This window comes from Homalodisca vitripennis, chromosome 3 (assembly GCF_021130785.1).
Source record: "Homalodisca vitripennis isolate AUS2020 chromosome 3, UT_GWSS_2.1, whole genome shotgun sequence".
Taxonomy (NCBI): Eukaryota; Metazoa; Arthropoda; class Insecta; order Hemiptera; family Cicadellidae; genus Homalodisca; species Homalodisca vitripennis.
In genome coordinates this window covers 120,335,687-120,357,093 of record NC_060209.1, presented here as the reverse complement: position 1 = coordinate 120,357,093, position 21,407 = coordinate 120,335,687, and the positions used below count along the sequence as shown (strand labels likewise).

At 31.8% G+C, this 21,407-nt stretch overlaps 1 protein-coding gene across 1 annotated transcript in view; it reads right to left on the bottom strand.

Annotated features, from left to right (window-relative positions):
* The window catches only part of LOC124358331, a 32,558-nt gene extending 16,369 nt beyond the window's left edge, over window positions 1-16,189 (bottom strand). Inside the window, exons 1-8 of the mRNA XM_046810632.1 lie at window positions 16,036-16,189; window positions 14,955-15,150; window positions 14,496-14,616; window positions 13,471-13,717; window positions 12,251-12,406; window positions 11,351-11,435; window positions 9,117-9,262; window positions 7,487-7,638 (exon numbers count right to left, since the gene is read on the bottom strand). Coding sequence (XP_046666588.1) covers window positions 7,487-7,638; window positions 9,117-9,262; window positions 11,351-11,435; window positions 12,251-12,406; window positions 13,471-13,717; window positions 14,496-14,616; window positions 14,955-15,150; window positions 16,036-16,164 — 1,232 coding nt within the window. The 5' untranslated portion in view covers window positions 16,165-16,189. The remainder of the gene's footprint in view (window positions 1-7,486; window positions 7,639-9,116; window positions 9,263-11,350; window positions 11,436-12,250; window positions 12,407-13,470; window positions 13,718-14,495; window positions 14,617-14,954; window positions 15,151-16,035) is intronic.
* Between the last annotated feature and the right edge of the window lie 5,218 nt (window positions 16,190-21,407).

Below are 21,407 nucleotides of genomic sequence, written 5' to 3'. Positions count from 1 at the left end.
CTTATTTCCATTAGTTTTCTTAGTTCTAATAAGAGCGCTTTATCCAACAAAAACGGTTTACTCTATTTAATCTCACAGAGTGACAAAACAGAGACTATACTTGCTATGATGACACGAAAGTGTAAACGAGGTGAATCGGGAATATTCATTCACAGCTTATATATGAGCTCAACGCTTTGGTCACTAAATGTGACCTCACTGTCAACAAAGGCCACTTTTATTTACGACAGACTTTTCAGACGGATCTGAAGTCCAAATAATTAATTGCCGTCTCAATGTTGGTGTGAACCGTTAAGTACAATTTTCTTTAAAATTTCTCTGAAATTCTTCAAAAGATGCCATGGACAAAGCGAGTCCAATGTTTTCCACAGCACCAGCACCAGTGATCTACATTGATGAATCTTGTACATTAACCAATTGTAAAAGATTTGCACGATTAAAAGGAAAACATCAGTAAGTTAAACGTCTGGACAAGTATGGAGATTTGGTTTCGTTCTGACATGTGATTGTAATACGAATAGCTCGGCATGAAACCTTGACCACCTGAGTTTTTTTGGATTTGTTACAGACTTTGTACGCCTCTATTAGCCGGGGACAACTAGTCGTATAACTCGTTGTATCACCGGTTGACGATGGTGTTGCGTGTATCGAATCGAATTGGAGCTATTTGAAGCCGAGGAAGATCGGTTATTCAACTAAGTATTGTTGTTTTATTCTTGGCAATTTTTATTAACGGGCTTTTTTAAGTTGTGTCAGTAATTTTAAACGCAGTAATAAAGCAGATGATGTTTTTGTTAAGTGGACTATTAATATTGTGTTCAAGTTCAGTACTAAAGCCTTAGGGATAATAAATTTCCAACATGAGAATAAAAATTGAATTCTACTATGAGCATAATGACCACTACAGGTAACAACCAAGTCATTTTGTGGGGACTGCATTAAAACTATACACATCAATATTATTGAAAAACGTCTACTTTTTAATGCGATATCGTGTATATTTCATTATATCAGGGGACAGCCTACTGTAACATTTTTTTTTGTGAACCTTAAATTTTATAACAGAGAGTAAGAGTTAGACTTTATTTACTTTGGCAGACAGGCCTGATGAACCTGGAAAATCCATATCAGCTGGCTATTAAACAGCTGCAGCTCCAGCTGGCCAAACAACAATTGACTCCTACTTCCTGTTGGACTTTGTTACTGACTGTCAGGCTTCACGAGGCTTATTCTCTCTCTCTCATGGCGATAGTTTGAAGATTGTTCAGTTGGAAATTGAGTCTCCACGAGGTTATCTATAATGTCTTTACCTACATTGCTCCCTTCCTGGCCCATTACTGGATTGTTGCCAAGGTGAGGTATTTTAATATTCTTTTAAGTCAAATAATGTGTGCTACCAAGAAATTATAAATACTTTTGAATACAGATACTTGGAATTAATTTTTCTTTTCTCAACCAACCAGAGTAAATATATTAGTGAAATTAAGAAGCAGAAATTACTTGAGCCTTCATTAATTTGTAAGTTGTACTCATAAATATAAATCCTTTCAGATTGTAAATATTATCATAGTGTTTTAATGGTTCATATTTTCTTAGATCCAAACATATGTTGTTGCAATGGTTAGAACTTTTATTTTAAATAATGCATTTGAAATAACAACAAAATGTACTTTAGGTAATAAATAGTGTTGTGTGGCCTATAAGTTAAAAAATTATCTGTTAGTCTGTTTTATTTTTGCTGTTGTTTGTAAATTCAGGATAATAAATGTTGGTAATTTATGCTACGTGCTTTGTCAAAATGTAAGTAAGAAAAGGCATTTGTAGAATAGGAAACAAATATGAAAAGATGTTTTCAAGTGAATTCTATTTAAAGCTTATTTTAGTTAATAATTTATTTTTGGAATTTAATTAACTATATCTCATTATATTGACTACTGTAGATTGAGTAATTGACTAATAGTTAATTTTTGGGGTTATTTACATTACAAACCGATTATATATCTCTCAAAATACTTCATGTTAAGATTATTTCACGGAATATTTAGGTTTCATTGTTATTATTGTTAACATAAAATTTTACGTGCTATTCTGAAGCAACTATTATACATCTTTTAGTGTCAAATATTTTTGTAGATTCTATTGTCTGAATTGTGCTCAGGGATTTGTTCGGGAGCGGTTTGTGTGCCTCCACATAGGTCTGCGTACCACTACCTACCCAGTGCCCGTGCCATACCTGCTACTGTGCCTTCCTCCCTGACCGTGAGCCCTTACGGAGGCGTATGGTTGTGATCTACGTAGTTGAATAATTACTTATAAATATCTTTCTTTATTGGACACATATTGATGTTTAATGTGCTTTGTGTAAATATGTGTCTAGTTTATGTAAGTATTGTTTGATTGATATCTATGGGTAAAATACCAGAGTACTAGTGGCCGGCCAAGGTAATGTTGTTTAGTGTATAATTACTGGTGTTTAGGGTATATTGTATTGATAAATCTAAGGGTTACCTGTACCCTCAGACTGTTGAGATCCAAATACAGAAATGGTAATCAAACCTTTTTCCATGATATGAAATGTAAAATTACATAATTTTAATAAATATTTCATTTGATAAATGTTTCTTGTGCAATAAAAAAAAACAGGCTTTTAGAATTTTTCTAAACTTAATGATTACATTGAATGAGTTTAGCTTTCTTACATGTATTTCCTTTTCTTAAATTTACCTTGTATTTAACTCACTCTTACTTTGGTTGGTTATAAGGTCATTAATTTTACAACATCATTCAGTAACGGGTCTTTTCCTTGTTCTGACTCCGTTCTCCTACCACACTACTACTGGAAACAAGGTGGCGCCCTCGGATAGTACCGTTAACAGTTAACTCTACTACGCCGTTAACTTGTGAAAACCACACCTACCCTTCCCACCCCCTAGACTGAGCAAACTGGGACCGCTACACTACGGGGTCAGAAAACATGTACAATGAGAGCATAGGTTAAGTAATAACATCCAATTAAACGTATCAATTGGAAAACACAAAACGAGCTCAAACGATATAACCTATAGAAAATTGCAGCTTATATTGTTCCTTATATTTACAGTCATTTGTCGGGGATTTACTCTTGTATGTAATAGACTGATAACAAAGTTATTTTCAACAAGTTCACATTTGTGACTTTATACCACTGCCATGTTGATTGGGTAGACTGAACCGTTAATTTAGTCGTTTTTTATTTATTAGATGACATAGTTGATATGAACACCATGTATTATAATCATCTATGTAGGAAATTAACTCGTCAAATTAATATTTTGACAGAAGTCTAGAAAGAAGTAATTTAAAAATTCCTTTATTAGCTTATAGGTCACGAAATACTGTGTTATGGTGTTGTGCTCAGCGTAGATACGAGTACTAACACTGAGTGTTTCCGAACCCTCACGTTTCTCCTACCTGTTTTTTATTGAAAGGACAAGAAGTGGGAACTCTGTAGTCTGTACTGCTCAATGCCATCTTCATGGACGAATTAATTATTTAATAATTCCTGTATTAGTACAGAGAAGAAATTAGGGCCATATGGCCCTTTCTTACATTTAACATAAAAAACTAACTAGTAAATAAATAACTACAGCCAAAAATGAACTTAAATCTGGCTACTGTATTTAAATCATTTAAAAATTAAAATAAAAACCAAAACTAATATTACTTTACTTAATGATATATATTATATAATAAATAAAAATATGTTTTTATTCTATTCTCTCAGTCATGACTGAGATGATTCGAACTAACTCAATGTTGTACAGTTGGTTGACCTGGCTAAAGTTTGCCAGCCAACTATGTAGTTCGTAGTCCACGACTAGTGGTGGCCTCAGCTCTCACAAAGAATGATGGTTATCGTATGTTATTGGCTTGAACCTAATTACAGTATTTGGCTGGTAATTTTGACATAGTTATTTAGAAATTAGTGTACTGTTTAAGCAATATTAATTATAATATATGAGGATATCCAGTCTCATCAAGTACTCATCAATACTATTAAAAATATTTACTTTTTGTTACTCATATAGTCTATTTTTATTATATAAGGAGACAGCCCTAAAATTACATTCTTCAACAATGTTTTTTAAATAGTAGACTGTATAATTACTTATTTATGTTCTACGATAAAATAATTAGTTTTATAATTAAGATTATTCGTATTGTATGGTCATTATTAATAGAAGATCTCAAATTAAATTATTTTTACATAAATTTAAAGTAGATTCTTTTATTCCTAATTGAATAAAATATTATATACTCTTCTTAAATTACTATATAGGTACTATTTATATAGCACTTGTAAAGTGAAATTAATAATACATTTGAACGCTTTGTGTATCATTACTGCTGATAGTGGGTAAGTAGCTTACGTACGTGAATGTGTGTACACAATTGATATTATGCCAATTATGTATATTATAGGATATTGACAAGTGTAAAGTCAGTAAGTTTTTAGTTTTGTTCTTTGATGTGTTGCTTTTGGCTAGTTATCGTATTAAAACTGTTTCCTGCTTCGTTGTGAATTGTGATTTTCTTTTCGGAAATTGTCACTACAAATTCAAGTTTATACGTAATAAAAGTTTATTTTTAATCATCATGGATTGTTGAAATTCATTTTTCCATTTGAATTAAGTTTAAATTAACTTAATTCATTTAAGTTTCAATTTGCGCAATTGTATGAACAAAATGAGTTATTTATACTCTGTTAATGTTCAGTAAATATAACTGTGTAATTTCTGCATACTATATTTCCTTTTTATGATAGTGAAATGAAATTATTGTATTTTCACTACGGATACTCCTACGGAATACCTAATTTCTTCCAGGTTTAATTTGATCAAATTTAACTGTCATATGGTTGATGATAATATATGGCCGTGCTGGTAGTATGGAAAATTTGTAATATTATAGTTAGTTCGAATGAGTTCCACCAGAATGCGTGAGAATATATGTCCTACATGTTTCTACAAATGATTTCATCTTTTGGGATTCGAAAAACTCCTGCTTGAGGAAACATTTGCCTCCTGGATCATTAACAATGATGACCCTAGAATGTTTCATTGAATTAAATTAAACACTGCTAAATTTCAGCCAGCACGAAAGTGTCTTCTAATTTTTGATGATGGAAAATCTCACCTATACTACAGGATTTGTGAAGCCGCTGAGGAGTATGATACTATGTTTTATTGTTTGCGTTCAAATACAACACATGAAATCCAGCCTTTCGACACAAACTGTTTTGAGATATTTGGGATCAATATGCATTAAATTATTCTAATAGTCACAAAGGGAAACGAAACATATCTAGGCTTAATTTTATTATTTTTTTCAACCCAACCTGAGCAAAATCGATTACGTAAGGCAATCGTTTTAGTGGGTTCAAGCCTACGGGCATATTCCTAATCGTCTTATAATCCCAGAAGAAGCTTATGCCGCAAGTACAGTGACTAAGCAACCAGGTCCTCTGGCAGAGTTATTTACCAATGAGAAGGTTACCAATCAAACTTTGCGTAATGACGATAAACTTGCTCAGTTAGTTGGAATCCAGAAATGTAAAACGACCAATATATGTGTCGCAAAAAGGCCCCGTCTAATTCAGACTCAGATGGACATATGACTCAGATGATTGTGGTTACGATCCAACTTCCTGAAACTCAGATAACGAGGATGCTGATTCCCACAATAAATCTTTTTACGAGGTTTTACCCACTCCAGTAAAAGTAAAGAAGACCATTCAAATTTACTAACCAGTTATTAACAGTAGAGGAGTGACGCTTAACAAAAAGCTGTTCAAAGATTTGAGGGATTAGGGGAAAAAATAAACTTACTAGGACAGAAAAAAGGCTAGAAGATAATCAAAGGAAAAACACTTGAAATTACATAACCTAAGAAATAATCTACCGAAGGTAAAGGAAATGCTCACAAACCGTCAAATGAAAGCTAGTACTGTTTTTTATGCAATGAATATAAAATATTTGACATGAGAAAGTGCGGTGATTGCGGAACCTATGTTCACGAAGAATGTGTTGGTTAGACTAAAACTGACAAATTTGTCCATTTGTACAACATTTAAGTAAAAATTGTTTTCAAAGTAAAACGTTTTTCAAACTAAAATTTTATTAATAAAATAAGTGATTAAACTTTCATAATAACCAATTTTTTAACTAAACATTTGATAAAAAAATTCAGTTATTGAAATTTATATAGGCTAATTACCTTTTTTATTTAATTAATAGATACACTTTAAAGGTGGATTTATGGTTTTACTTAGAAAATTGTGACTAGAAAAAATGATCAATGCTTAATGCGGACATATTATCATCGCCTACCTTTCATAATTATGTATTCAGAATTTGCATATGATCTATTTACATTTGACATTCACACCTAAGGTTTTGTATCCTTACAAAAGAAAGTGTGTTTATTTTTATTTTTTCTAACCTTGCGTGTACTGTTTACATTAAAAAATAATATTCCTTTACATCAATCTTAATCCCTAAAAGAAGAAAAAATTACGTTTGATAAATGGATTGTTGTGGTAAATACTATGAGTGTCTAATAATACTAATAATATTAATATACTTTTACCCGATTTTTAAACTCAACGCTAGATCAAACTGTTAGACGTATTTATATCTATTAAATGTTTATGAATTGTGCTACAGATGACAATTCAATATTTTGTCGGATCGACTTCCTAAAACAAGTTGTACTGCAAAGAAGCATGAGAAACGGAACCGAAAGCGCAAAGAGCTTCCGTTTAGTTAGTATTTGTTAAAAGTTAAAGTTTAGCAAAATATATATTGATCTATATGTAGGGAATCTAATATGAGAAAGAATCTTAAACGTACTGCTATAATGCATATTTACAAAGATATAAACCTAAAGCAAATCTGACGCTGGTGTTGAGTGGAAGGCTGGAATGAGGGGTAGGGTTAGGGAAATTTAGTCAGCCACATGTCTACAAAGTAGTAATTGATGTGACAAAACACAAATTTATAATAACTTTTCCGCAATCGGATGTTTTATTGAAGTGGCTGAACTTTTCATGTTTAACGTAGACTACAGACTCTACCACTTTTACAACAATAATGGCTGTACATACCACATCATTTCTATTGGAACCTTTGTTGGTATACGTGTAATCCCTTTATACAGTATGATATCAGGATATTAATTTGTAATATATCTAATTGTTTCTAGATTCTGTCAGGACTGAATCTAGAAACAATTACACCTCAAACACTATATACAGTACATACTGTTTATGATTTTTATTGTTGGATTTTAAGAGAGTAAACCAATACTTTGCTTCCAATATAGAACTTAAATTATTGCAATAATTTATTTGTGATATTAAAGTACGGTACAGTATACATTTAATGTAATATTATACTACATTCAAGATACATATAATGAGTAATAACTGTAATGCGTTTAATTCTACCAAACATATTTATTGAATGTAGAAATGACGTCATCGTAGATAAGAGTTTTAGCATCGATGGCCCACATAAAATCGATGTGGTTAAACTGGTCATTAGCCACTTTGATCACTTTCTTCACGTTGGGTAGGCGAGATACAGTGTAGAATACATCCTATAAAACACAAAGATAATACGGTTTTAGCTATTAAATAAATTATATAATATATTGTGTGTAAAATATATATAAAATTGATGAGCTGGGATATATACATATATATATATATATATATATATATATATATATATATATATATATATATATATATAGGCCTATATATATTTACGCTATCGATATATTTACAATATCGGATACTGTAGGACCAAATCAATATTTTGAAACCAAGCTGATCTACGCTCAATTTAAAAAAAAAACAAAAGTGCCGTTCTTGCAGTCATCGCACTTTTGAGGTTATGTAGCTGTGTAAAAATCACGAAGGAATGAGAGATGAATTGTGACAGTGTGTGCTCTATGTTGTATGACTACAAAAGTAAAAAGATTAATCCGTCGACCGGAAATACCATTCTTTTCTTTTATGCAACTGGAGCTCAAAAGAAGTGTGTTAAAGGTACAACGTTTTTGGCTTGGTTATCAACACTATTAGTTGTTGAAATATAACACATACTCGTATATCCAGTAAGAGGACACTCATACTGTGTATGTGATAGGAATTTTGGAGTGAACTCATCAAAATTGAATAAAAGGAAAACAATTATAACAGGTGAATGATGTGTGAACGTACTTTAATGATGTGCCGCAATTAATCCAGTCCATTTTAAGTTATTTAAGCAAAGATAATAAAAACATACAAACATACTGGAACCACTCGTTGTGAAAAAACATATAGTAACAAAAAGGCACAAATGAAAGTTCAACAATATTTGATACATTAAAGGAATTGTGACCATTCATGGATTCACAGTTCCAATCCCCTCTCGTGTTATAAAAACATACTTTGCTTTTGTTTGTTTATTATATAAATTAGAGATATTATATGTTAGAGTATAATTGCTATTTTAGGCTGGGAAAGCCTGATTCGAAAGAAATGTTTTTGACTTATTTTAAAGGTTGATAAAAACTATTTTGTTCAGTTCGGTTTGAAATACTACATTATGTTCTATAGTAGTTTTCTGTCTCAGTCTTCAATGAATATAATTATATTAATGAAAATAAGTTACGTTTTTGATAAAATTATTCTAGAACAATAAAAAAATGTTTCTTGCGAGTACTTAATCAGAACAAACTATTACAAATACATTTTCAACTAATGACAAACATTCAGACTTATTTTTCTTAAAACTGTAACATGCAAAAGTGTCCTTATTTTACCCAGCTTCTCAATTATAAAATAATAAATACTATTATATAAATATTTATATATAAAACTAGAGGAAACATTTTCTAAAACAAAAATGAATATGTAATAATTTATGAATTAAAATATGTTAGGGTACTAATTTGATGTGGTCAAATAAAAGCTTCAAATATACATTACATTGCATTTATACCTGTTTTTAAATGAAGTGTTTACATATTATTAGTGTATCTATAATTTACTGTACTAATTCTCAAATAAATTGGATTCCACTTACCTGAGGGTCAGCCACCCAGTCATTCTGGCCGTAGTAGATGTACAAGGGGGCTCTCACGTTGGTCAGGTTGTAGGTTGGGGGGAAGTACGAACCGTATCTCCACAAGTTACCGATGTAACCGTAGTCAAACTGTTTAAAATTTGAACCTGAAATGGAACAAATATTCGAGTTTATAGTCTATAGCTTATAGTTTATAAGTCTTTTAGGTCATATATACTCCAAGGCCGTGTTCATCAATGGGGGAGGGATTAACATAAATAGAGATCAACGGAATAATAATGGTGTGGTTTTATAGCCAACCAAGTCCCTCCCCCCACTTTTTCTGACTAAGGCCTTGAGGGAGTGAAAGAAAAGTTCCATTTCAGTCAAGCTAATGTTTAACTACTTATTAATTTATATTAATAATAATAATATTAATTAATTAATAATATTAATTATTTTGTTATTCTAGAAACACACTGTTAAATTATTTACAACCTTAAAAATGGTAAATTTTATCATAACCAACTTTGCCTTTAACAAAGCTCAGGCTTACAAATTTAAAAAATGGTCTACGTTAAATATATCTGAATTGGCACTTACTAGTACCACAAGTCTGATGAATAAAAAATTGATAAATAAAAAATATCCTTGATTGATAACTTAATGACGCTGAAATGTAAAAACTTATCAGGAAGAATGAACTAACAACCATATCTAAAAATTACACTCCAGTTAACCAAAACATAGGTGCAAACAATACAACAAAGTTGAAAAATCTAACAGTCACAGTTGTTAATTCTTTGGATAATTTATTCTTGTATCCAAAGGGTCAGATTTTCGAGGTCCATAAAATGGTAAAAGTAGTGAACTTCATGAGTAATTGTTTCGTGACTATAAATAGGATCGAGTCGGACGTTTCCCAATAATCTGAGGAATAAAGTGACTGGTTTCGGAGTGAGGTTTATCTCTTTTACCGATAAAAATTCATACATTCAATGCATTTTGGACTATAGGGTAAAATTACCGTCAAGATAAAGGAAGACATCCTTTACCATCCATTTTTCGAGATATAAACTAAAAAAGTTGAATCGTACCTTTAAAAAAAGACCGAATAGGATACAATAGGCAAAAGAAATAATAAAAAAATCCAAGGCATAAAGTGTAAAATGAAATATTTGTGTGTGTGTTAATCGCTTATATTCAAAAGCTTTTTGAGCAGACTACGCAGATTCTTTCACTTAACACAAGAATATGTAGAAATATTTCATTCTACTTAGTCCAGAAAAGACCTTTGCGCTGCTTCCAAATCGCAGGATATTCAGTATGGGTAACGTTGCGGTAGGGATGGACGCCGCCGCTTTTCAAGATCCTGTGAGGAGATGGATACCGGATATTATCTCAGTCATGTCAACCGGAAGAATCGGTTCCAGGTTTCAGTCTCTTCTAGGCAAAGCGGAAAGGGCAGACCGGAAGTTACTATACCCTTTCATTTTCATATTATAATATATGGTCTTAAAAAACATTAATTGACATTTGGGTTTTTGATCATTACCACTGATCTTCGGTAAACTCGATCGTCAATTACATAAATAAATAAATAAGTTATATCGTCAGACAACTAGATAAAACTAACAAAAGTTGTCACTTTAGGATTCTGTATATAGTTAACTGGTGGCAATTTAATATTTATTTACGTGTTTGAAGGTTTTTAAGAGTCTATAAAAACATAAACCTCCATCAAAACTGGCGCGTTGGTGATTTTGAGTCTGTATTATGCGTAAAATTACCAAACCATCGTTCAACTCAACTTAGCTTCCGAGAAGAGCCTCAGAAATCCTAAATCAAGGACGTGTCAGAGGTCGGGAGCTCTAGAAGACGGCAAATTCGAGTGTTTCAAAGTAAGTTTATTGTACATTCTTATGCCTTTTGTGGAACCAGGTAATTCGGTAACGTAGGTTTGAATATACCAGGTTTACATACTGCGACGGAACTCTACCCGAATCTTGTGTTTGTATTGTAGTGAAAAATTCATCTGAAGTGGTTATTGTAGCAATAATTAGTTATGGGCACAAAAAACATTTCTCAAAAGATCACATCAGTGCTAGTCATTAAAATAAAAAATCTTCACTACTAACAGTACTGTATTGGTCTAATACTGAAATAATGCATTATTTTGCATTAAAAACTGGTTGTAACATGTTTTGTATATTGTAAGGACAATTTGTAATACCTATTAAATAATAAAACATCACCTTTCGGTCGGATTTGGCTGAAATGTTCTAGTTCTTTGAAAGATGCGCCGTCTGGTAAATATTCGAGTATAGTTGGAAATACGGTCTGAAATAAGAATTCAAAAGTTAGAAAGCAATAAATTAAACATTTCAGATTTATACATACGGAAGAGAAAATAAAATTTTAAAAGTTATAAGAACCATGCTGTTGGGAGTATAACATACTAAGAATAATAGACAAAATTAAATAATTAACCTAGAGTTAAAAAAATAACTATAGTAAGTATAATAAAATCAACTTTTGAAATAATATTTTAATATCTCTTTCCCCAAAACAAAAGGTAGGACTTCTGTTCTAACAATAAGCACAAAATGCTATGATTGTATCTCATCTTTTTAAACATTAAAATCCTTACCATTTTGTTAAGGCTTTATAAACATTTTTATTGGAAGCTTTTGGAGCAATTGAAAAAACTAAGTACTGTAATTACTTAGAATTTTATATAACGTATTTTATAAAAAATCTTGTGGAGTCGCCTGATGAGAAAACCTTTGGTTTCGAAAGGCCTCGCCCGAAAAATAAATAAATTGGAAATGTTGTGTATTCTTTACATTTAGTAATATTTATTTTATTTTTACTTTGATAAAAAATAACTGTTTGTTTCTATTAAAAAATAAACCTAAAGGATATGAAATGAAAGTGCCATGAGTTTGTACTTGATTTGATGAAAATATTAACTTGTTAAATAGAAACTCACGTCCAACACAAAAAAGATACAATATTTTTATCAAATACGTTACATAAAATTATAGTAATTATTTTGTTATCCCATGTTTATTTTATAGTTGCTTTTCTACTTGAATACATGGTAATTATTAAAACTGTATACATTATTTTACATTATGTTCTATGTTACATACCATATTCAGTTCCTTTTTATCAAAACCACAGATAGCAAAAACGAAATCGCTGCAGATAACTTGGAGTCTAGGGTTGGCACAGACATGACGATCAAGCCACAACACTTTGGAGGAGCGGGGCATTATCTCGTACAAACCCAGCAGTTTGGTCAACCACTGCAAAAACAACACCTTTATGAAACAACCAAACTATACATAACATACATATACGGTACACGTTTAAATAGCTTGTATGAATGAAACTTTTTTAATCAAATCAAAATTCTTTTATGGCCAACATTAGTATAAGCGAGAAAGGACGAAACCATTAACACGAAAATGTTAGGCAAAAACGAGTTATTAATTTACAGGTCCATAAAACACTGCAACAATTCAAGTTTCATTCCAAAATCCATGCACCAAGTGTCCGGAATCTGGCAACTGAATTATACACTATCCCTTACACATAGCATTAATGAGGGAAGCATATATGTAAAAATAATTATAACTCAACTGGAGTTTTAAAACAACTTTCGTTAACTTATGACATGCAAAAAACTAACGCATTTTTATAATATATACATAATATAATATAATACATTAAAGAAGATATGTATGTATATATATATACATATATATATATCTTCTTTAATGCATGATTGATAAAACTGTCTTATATAAATATTAATACAAATATAATACAGTTATTAATATTTTTAAACATAAGTCAGTTTTTTCTTGTTTTAAATTTTAAATAAAATGGCGATCTAATAAAAGCAATTAAATACTGTGTACCACTAAAAATTACCGAGAAATACTGTATACTACTCTAGATTATAGTATAGGCCCTATATAGAGTATATACAGCTTTGGAACCATCGATCTAATGTAAGCGATAAATAGTACGTACTTCTAAAGATTACAATACGTACACATAGAGTACAACTCTGGAACCACGGAACTGATACAAGCGAGAAATATTGTATGCGATATAAATTATAGTACACATAGAGTATATACAGCGTTGTAACCACCGATAAAATGCAGGCGATAAATATTATGTACAACTAAAGATTACAGTACAGTAATCTTTTAAACCACAATTGAAAAATAATGTATACTACGAGCAAAGGTTACAGTGCACATAGAGTATGCCTACAGTCCTAAATCAGACAGTAACAAGGGGCCCGAATTTTTAGAAGATTTGTTTAGTAATAATTGCAAATGTCTACAATACTTACATTTAGAAAGGGAGTTAAGCTGTTCATGGACGCGCCGAACGCACCACGAACATTCCAAGGAAACACAACAGGAGCCATGGTGACTGCGGCTTGAACCTTGTCCATGTACTCTGGTCTGGTGGCCCCCAGCACGAAGTACATGGTGGTGCCCATAGAGTGACCAATGTAGAACAGTCTCTCGTGGCCGGTCACATTTAGTATATAATCAATGGACGCGGGAAGGTCATAATAGCCCATCTCGTGCCAGCTGGAATATTGAAGAAGCGTAAGAATGTACCCGCCTAATCATATTCCGGGTTCAATTATTTTATCGCTTCCAAGTCGATTGTGAACGATAGTTGAAGTACCTAAGTTATTCTGAGAATAGAATCACGTTTTATTTTCCAAAAAAATTAATTATTATAGCCACATTTAAAATTGCCGAAATTAGATAATACAATTTGAGTTCCTTTTTTTAGTTTTTTGAACTCACACTCCCATCTCCCACATTTCGACAATCTCATAGTCGGACGCTCGGAGAAGAGTCATAACGTAAGACTCGAGACCCTCTACGTAATACAGAATTTTCCAATCAACAGATAGATTATTAGGAAATTGTTCAGAGCATGAAAATAAATTAAATCAACGAAACATAAGTCCAAAAACGCTTTGTTAACTCTTTTATGGGAAAATATATTTACGTTGTTAAACATTGCAATTTGTTATAATATAATTATTGCGAGTATCCCGAAGTATAATGACAATAAAAAATATACCATTTATAATTTTAAAATGGCGAGATTTTTCAACTGTAAATGCAACATTTATAAAGAAAACTGTAGTTTTGTACTAATATACTAATAAAATTGTGCAATATAATGACAAAACTATTTATATAACATTTTCAAAATCTGCCAAGGCTTAGCTGTGGTTTTCTAAACAATTCTAAACAATCGTATTATTGTATACCAGTAGGTTTAAATATTTGTTAAGTCAACTCAATGGTAATGTCGTTAATTCTAATTGAATGCAGAATGGAATGTCACCTGAAATCCCAGAAAGCTTCTTTGTCTCTGTCAGGATCGTACTTGATATGTTTCCTGGAGTAGGTGTTACCCCTGGAGTTACCCAGCCACACGTCGAACCCCGCGTCCGCCAGCGAGAAACCTTACATATTTCATGTATTCATGTAAATGTAGTAAAGTGAATGAATGTTACCTGCACGCAAATTACAATTCTTAAAACCTTAGAGCACATTAATCGGAGAAACAAAATTTCTGCGGATAATTTATCTTGGTGACATGTATGGTAAATCTGTTGAGTTCAATTTAAACAAACTTGAAGTTATCATGAAATCAATATCTCACAATATTAATATTTTCTAAAAATACTTAAGGTTTGAAACTTATAAATGACAGTCTAGTTGACAAAATATGACCTGAGGAAATCATTCACTATTACAAAGCTGGTCTCATTTAGCTGAAGCTGAGAGATCATCAACATACCCAAAGAGTTGTCGGATGTGACCCACACGGGGCTGGCACATAAGAGTCCGTGTTGTAACAACACAGGCGGTCCCGGTCGGTTCCTCTGAGGACCAGACTTGCCGTGCGGGATACGGTGGTACGTCAGAATATAGCCGTCCTGTGTCGTGATATTGTGGTCTTCCACGGGATATCCATGTTGGCTGATGTACTCTTCCTGAAATAATGTTATTTTATATTTACATATAGATATGTTACATACACATTCATCTAATATTCTCTGTTAAAAAAATAAATATTCTATTCCAATAAAAATTTATTTCAGTAAATTAATTTTATCGAGAAATTAAAAAGTAAATAAAAATAGTTCTTAGTTAATTGAAATAAAACCAATAAAATAAATAAAAATTCTTAGGAAAATAATACAATTTAGGTAATTAAACTTAATAAGGACATTTCATACATTGGTTTTATTTTAATTGCCAACATAAAAAATATGTAAATTTTCGGATTGTAAAATGATAAACTCAACTAAATACAGTTATTTGGTTCTTTGGTACGATTTAATCACTACAAAACTTTAATTTGGTAGTTTTGCGTTGATTAAATCTGATTATTGCAGCTGTTTTTATTAAAATTTAATATTTTTCATTTATAAATGAAGGTTTAGACAGATACAAATTAAATACAAAAAATATCGTAATAATCACTTCTGTTCACAATTTTTATTTTTTATCAGATGAAAGTTAAATATATCATTGTACACTAGCAAACGTGATATAAATGCTTTGGTGGGGTGTAGCTATCAACAATGTAATTGTACATTGTCTAGCATTAAGATAATATTGGTTTTATTTGATTTTATCTTGGAAAATTTATGCATATTTGTAATAAAATACACATTTTACAAAAGTATATGTTTCACTTACAAAAAATGCAGTATTTATATATATATATATAAATATATATATATATATATATATATATATATATATATATATATATATATATATATATATATATATATATTGTCCAAGAAATATGTAAAGTTTACTTAACTAAGAAATTAAAATTGCTACTTACAGACGAGTAAGTCACTTACAATTGGAATGGGATTATCATTGTTTCCTAATAAACCTCCAGGGACTCGTTCACTTAAGGGTATAAATCGTGAACCGGCTACAAAACATGACAAGTAGAGTAACAACACGGTGACCTCACAGCTGATCATTCTGCTGCTAGACTGAATGATAAGTATTATCTCTCAACTTCACTTGTGGACATTAACTTTGACGTTTCAGCTATCAGTATGCTCTTAATGCACTTCTCAAATTTCGTAACAACTTATAGAAGCTTAAGTTTAGAGGTCGTTTTAGGTATAGAGATTTAAACTAGCTATACTTAATTTTGTTCAGAAAATCTTTCATTAAGATTCCAATTATAAAAATATGTACTACTCCGCGATATACATATTATTCGATACTTCCACATTTTTGCGTCCTATTTCTCCCTTCCTCTTACTCAGCCATCAAAATATTATTTTATTTTTGCATGATTGCGTCGCCACTCATTAACAACAGCAAGAACACAGTAAAAAAAGAGAAATGTATACATCTCGTATAGACCGGTTGCTTGCAGTATGTGTAGAGATTTTCGCTAATGTATTGTGGATTTGCTACATAATTCAGTGTAATTAATTACATTAAGTGCTATCAGTGCTACATTTTACATTATACTGAAAAACGAAGTCCGTGTTCTTATGCACCAAAGAGGTGAACATAAAGCCCTAGACATCGACTCTGGTTACCGTCAAAATATTACACTTTAGAAGCCAATAACATCGTCTTCTCTGTGTAGATTTTATTGCAGCACATACCTCTTAATATTAACATGTTTGAAGGCCATATCCTAATTGTTTTAAGAATGAAACAGAGATAACCTGGTGCTGTGCTGGGTGAATTACGTAATTGTTAAGTATTTAGTACATCAAATGAGATTAAAAGTTTGGAGTCTCAAACAAATTTAAAAAATATGTCAGCGCAGAATATGCGCTCAATCTCTTATCCTTTACTGGACTCGTTCTACTATTTTTCTTTGCCTCTCCCGCTTTCAATAAAGAGTACTTGTCTGGGCAAAATATTACAAATACAAAAATACAAATTTTACGTAAATTACAAAACATTTTGATTCTTTGACTTTATAAATGTCATTTATAAGCACAAAAGACCCTAGCTTGCCTATTCAAAACTCAAATCACGCGATGCTTGCCCGCTGCGCAGCGCTTTGCGCTGCTTGCTCTTTTAGAAAAACATTAACTCGAGCTTGCAAAGTCCAAGCCCAGATCAACTCACCACGCTTTATTGAACAAGAAAAACTAGACAGAACTAACGCGGGTTTCATTACAGGCAAAGATAAGCGGCGCGCGTTTATCACTGATAAGATAAGACGAGTTTATACTAGAAGTAGTACCTGGACTACTGCCCTACGAACTTATAACGCCAAAAAACGATTAAATGCACTGTCAGTCAGGTATAGTATGTTTGTAAGGTGCTGGCCCTTAAACGAAAAAGACCCAAATATTTTAAAATGTGATTTATAAAGGTTTTAAATTATAAGTGTCACAGGATTTTTTAAATAGCTTGATGTATACGCGTTACTGAGAGATCAACGGTTATGACAATTTTCACTAACACATTAGACCAAAAGCTAATTATTAAAATACACAAATATATTACACCGCTTTATCACACATCTTACGAGATTTAAATATACTATACTGGTGAAGGAAAATTATTTTAATCAGAAAATTGTCTTGAGTTATCAAAATATGATTCAATATACTAACACAGATTTGATTTAAAATTATACAAAATTATATGTTACAGAGTAAGTTACGAATACTGTACTTTCTAATTACATAAGTTTCATTACAAGATAGGATTACGATTAGTTATCAGGGTGATAATAAAGTGTGGAAGCTGTTATATAATAATGTTTTTACAACATTTTATATGTTGGTAACAATATATTTCGATTTTAAATCACATTTTCGTATATTATCTTTATTTTATCATGCTAATCATATATTACAACGTTTAAGTAATAACTCCAACACAACACCAGATTCACTCGCATCGTCGGTATCCAAACACATTTAATAACAAAATCAATCACGTTGACAAATCCATTTTATATTGCTAACACGTTGTATCGAAATATTCATAAAGATTTTAATAACTACATATAATATCTTTCAGTTGCCATAAGTGTAAATTTTCACAAGTCATAACGATGAAACTTTGCTTGTCATCGGTGCAGGGAAAGCCGAGACTACCGTCACAGCAAACTTTATACGAACGTAGTGGTGACCTGTGACTTCCCACTCGCTCCTCATGGTCAATTCTTTATTCGGTTTTGTAATTTATATGTAGACTAACTACAGTCCAAATTAAAATTGGTGCTAAAGAGATAAGAGATTTTTCTCTTTTCGTTATATTTGTCTTTTTTATTTATTTATTTTTTCTTTCGTTTCTGAAAAATATATTTTTTTTCAGTTGTCGTTCTTTTCTAATAATTTTGGCTTTCCTAAAGTAGTTTCTGCATCACAGTTACCTCGTATTTTGTATTTTCATACAGAGCAACATTCGTCTAGGATTTCAGATTAGAATCTACTAAACATTATTCTTGGTTATTAATTAAGCAGATCTCGACCTAATTCAGGCTTATACACAGGCACCTGCCCATGTAGGCCTATTCCTGAGGCCAAGAAATGTATATTTAACAATATATTTTGTATTTTCAGAGCAACATTCGTCTAGGATTTCAGATTATAATCTAGAATCTACAAACATTATTCCTTGGTTATTATTAAGCAACATTCGTCTAGGATTTCAGATTATATTTTAACAATATATTTTTTGAATCTACTAAAACATTATTCTTTGGTTATTAAATTAAGCAGATCTCGACCTAATTCAGGCTTATACACAGGCACCTGCCCATGTAGGCCTATTCCTGAGGCCAAGAAATGTATATTTAACATATATTTATTTGTATTGTCATATACAGAGCAACATTCGTCTAGGATTTTCAGATTAGAATCTACTAAACATTATCTTGGTTAATTAATTAAGCAGATCTCGACCTAATTCAGGCTTATACACAGGCACCTGCCCATGTAGGCCTATTCCTGAGGCCAAGAAATGTATATTTAACAATATATTTTTGTATTTTCATACAGAGCAACATTCGTCTAGGATTTCAGATTAGAATCTTACTAAACATTATTCTTGGTTATTAATTAAGCAGATCTCGACCTAATTCAGGCTTATACACAGGCACCTGCCCATGTAAGGGCCTATTCCTGAGGCCAAGAAATGTATATTTAACAATATATTTTGTATTTTTCCATACAGAGCAAACATTCGTCTAGGATTTCAGATTAGAATCTACTAAACATTATTCTTGGTTATTAATTAAGCAGATCTCGACCTAATTCAGGCCTTATATACACAGGCACCTGCCCATGTAGGCCTATTCCTGAGGCCAAGAAATATTATATTTAACAATATATTTTGTATTTTCATTACAGAGCAACATTCGTCTAGGATTTTCAGATTAGAATCTACTAAACATTATTCTTGGTTATTAAATTTAAGCAGATCTCGACCTAATTCAGGCTTATACACAGGCACCTGCCCCTGTAGGCCTATTCCTGAGGCAAGAAATGTATATTTAACAATATATTTGTATTTTCATACAGAGCAACATTCGTCTAGGATTTCAAGATTAGAATCTACTAAAACATTATTCTTGGTTATTAATTAAGCAGATCTCCGAATAAGATTCAGGCTTATACACAGGCACCTGCCCATGTAGGCCTATTCCTGAGGCCAAGAAACGAAATGTATATTTAACAATATATTTTGTATTTTCATACAGAGCAACATTTCGTCTAGGATTTCAGATTAGAATCTACTAAACATTATTCTTGGTTATTAATTAAGCAGATCTCGACCTAATTCAGGCTTATTAACACAGGCACCTGCCCATGTAGGCCTATTCCTGAGGCCAAGAAAATGTATATTTAACAATATATTTTGTATTTTTCATACAGAGCAACATTCGTCTAGGATTTCAGATTAGAATCTCTACTAAACATTATTCTTGGTTATTAATTAAGCAGATCTCGACCTATTCAGGCTTATTACACAGGCACCTGCCCATGTAGGCCTATTCCTGAGGCCAAGAAATGTATATTTAACAATATATTTTGTATTTTTCATACAGAGCAAACATTCGTCTAGGATTTCAGATTAGAATCTACTAAACATTATTCTTGGTTATTAATTAAGCAGATCTCGACCTAATTCAGGCTTATACACAGGCACCTGCCCATGTAGGCCTATTCCTGAGGCCTAGAAATGTATATTTAACAATATATTTTGTATTTTCATACAGAGCAACATTTCGTCTAGGATTTCAGATTAGAAATCTACTAAACATTATTCTTGGTTATTAATTAAGCAGATCTCGACCTAATTCAGGTCTTATTTACACAGGCACCTGCCCATGTAGGCCTATTCCTGAGGCCAAGAAATGTATATTTAACAATATATTTTGTATATTTTCATACAGAGCAACATTCAGTCTAGGATTTCAGATTAGAATCTACTAAACAATTATTCTTGGTTATTAATTAAGCAGATCTCGACCTAATTCAGGCTTATACACAGGCACCTGCCCATGTAGGCCTATTCCTGAGGCCAAGAAATGTATATTTAACAATATATTTTGTATTTTCATACAGAGCAAACATTCGTCTTAGGATTTCAGAATTAGAATCTACTAAACATTATTCTTGGTTATTAATTAAGCAGATCTCGACCTAATTCAGGCTTATACACAGGCACCTGCCCATTGTAGGCCTATTCCTGAGGCCAAGAAATGTATATTTAACAATATATTTTGTATTTTCATACAGAGCAACATTCGTCTAGGATTTCAGATTAGAATCTACTAAACATTATTCTTGGTTATTAATTAAGCAGATCTCGACCTAATTCAGGCTGTATACACAGGCACCTGCCCATGTAGGCCTATTCCTGAGGCCTTGAAAAATGTATATTTAACAATATATTTTAGTATTTTCATACAGAGCAACATTCGTCTAGGATTTCAGATTAGAATCTACTTAAACATTATTCTTGGTTATTAATTAAGCAGATCTCGACCTAATTTCAGGCTTATACTACTACACCTGCCCATGGTAGGCCTATTCTGAGGCCCAAGAAATGTATATTTAACAATATATTTTGTATTTTTTCATACAGAGCAACATTTCGTCTAGGATTTCAGATTAGAATCTACTAAACCTAATTCTTGGTTATTAATTAAGCAAGATCTCGACCTAATTCAGGCTTATACACAGGCACCTGCCCATGTAGGCCTATTCCTGAGGCCAAGAAATGTATG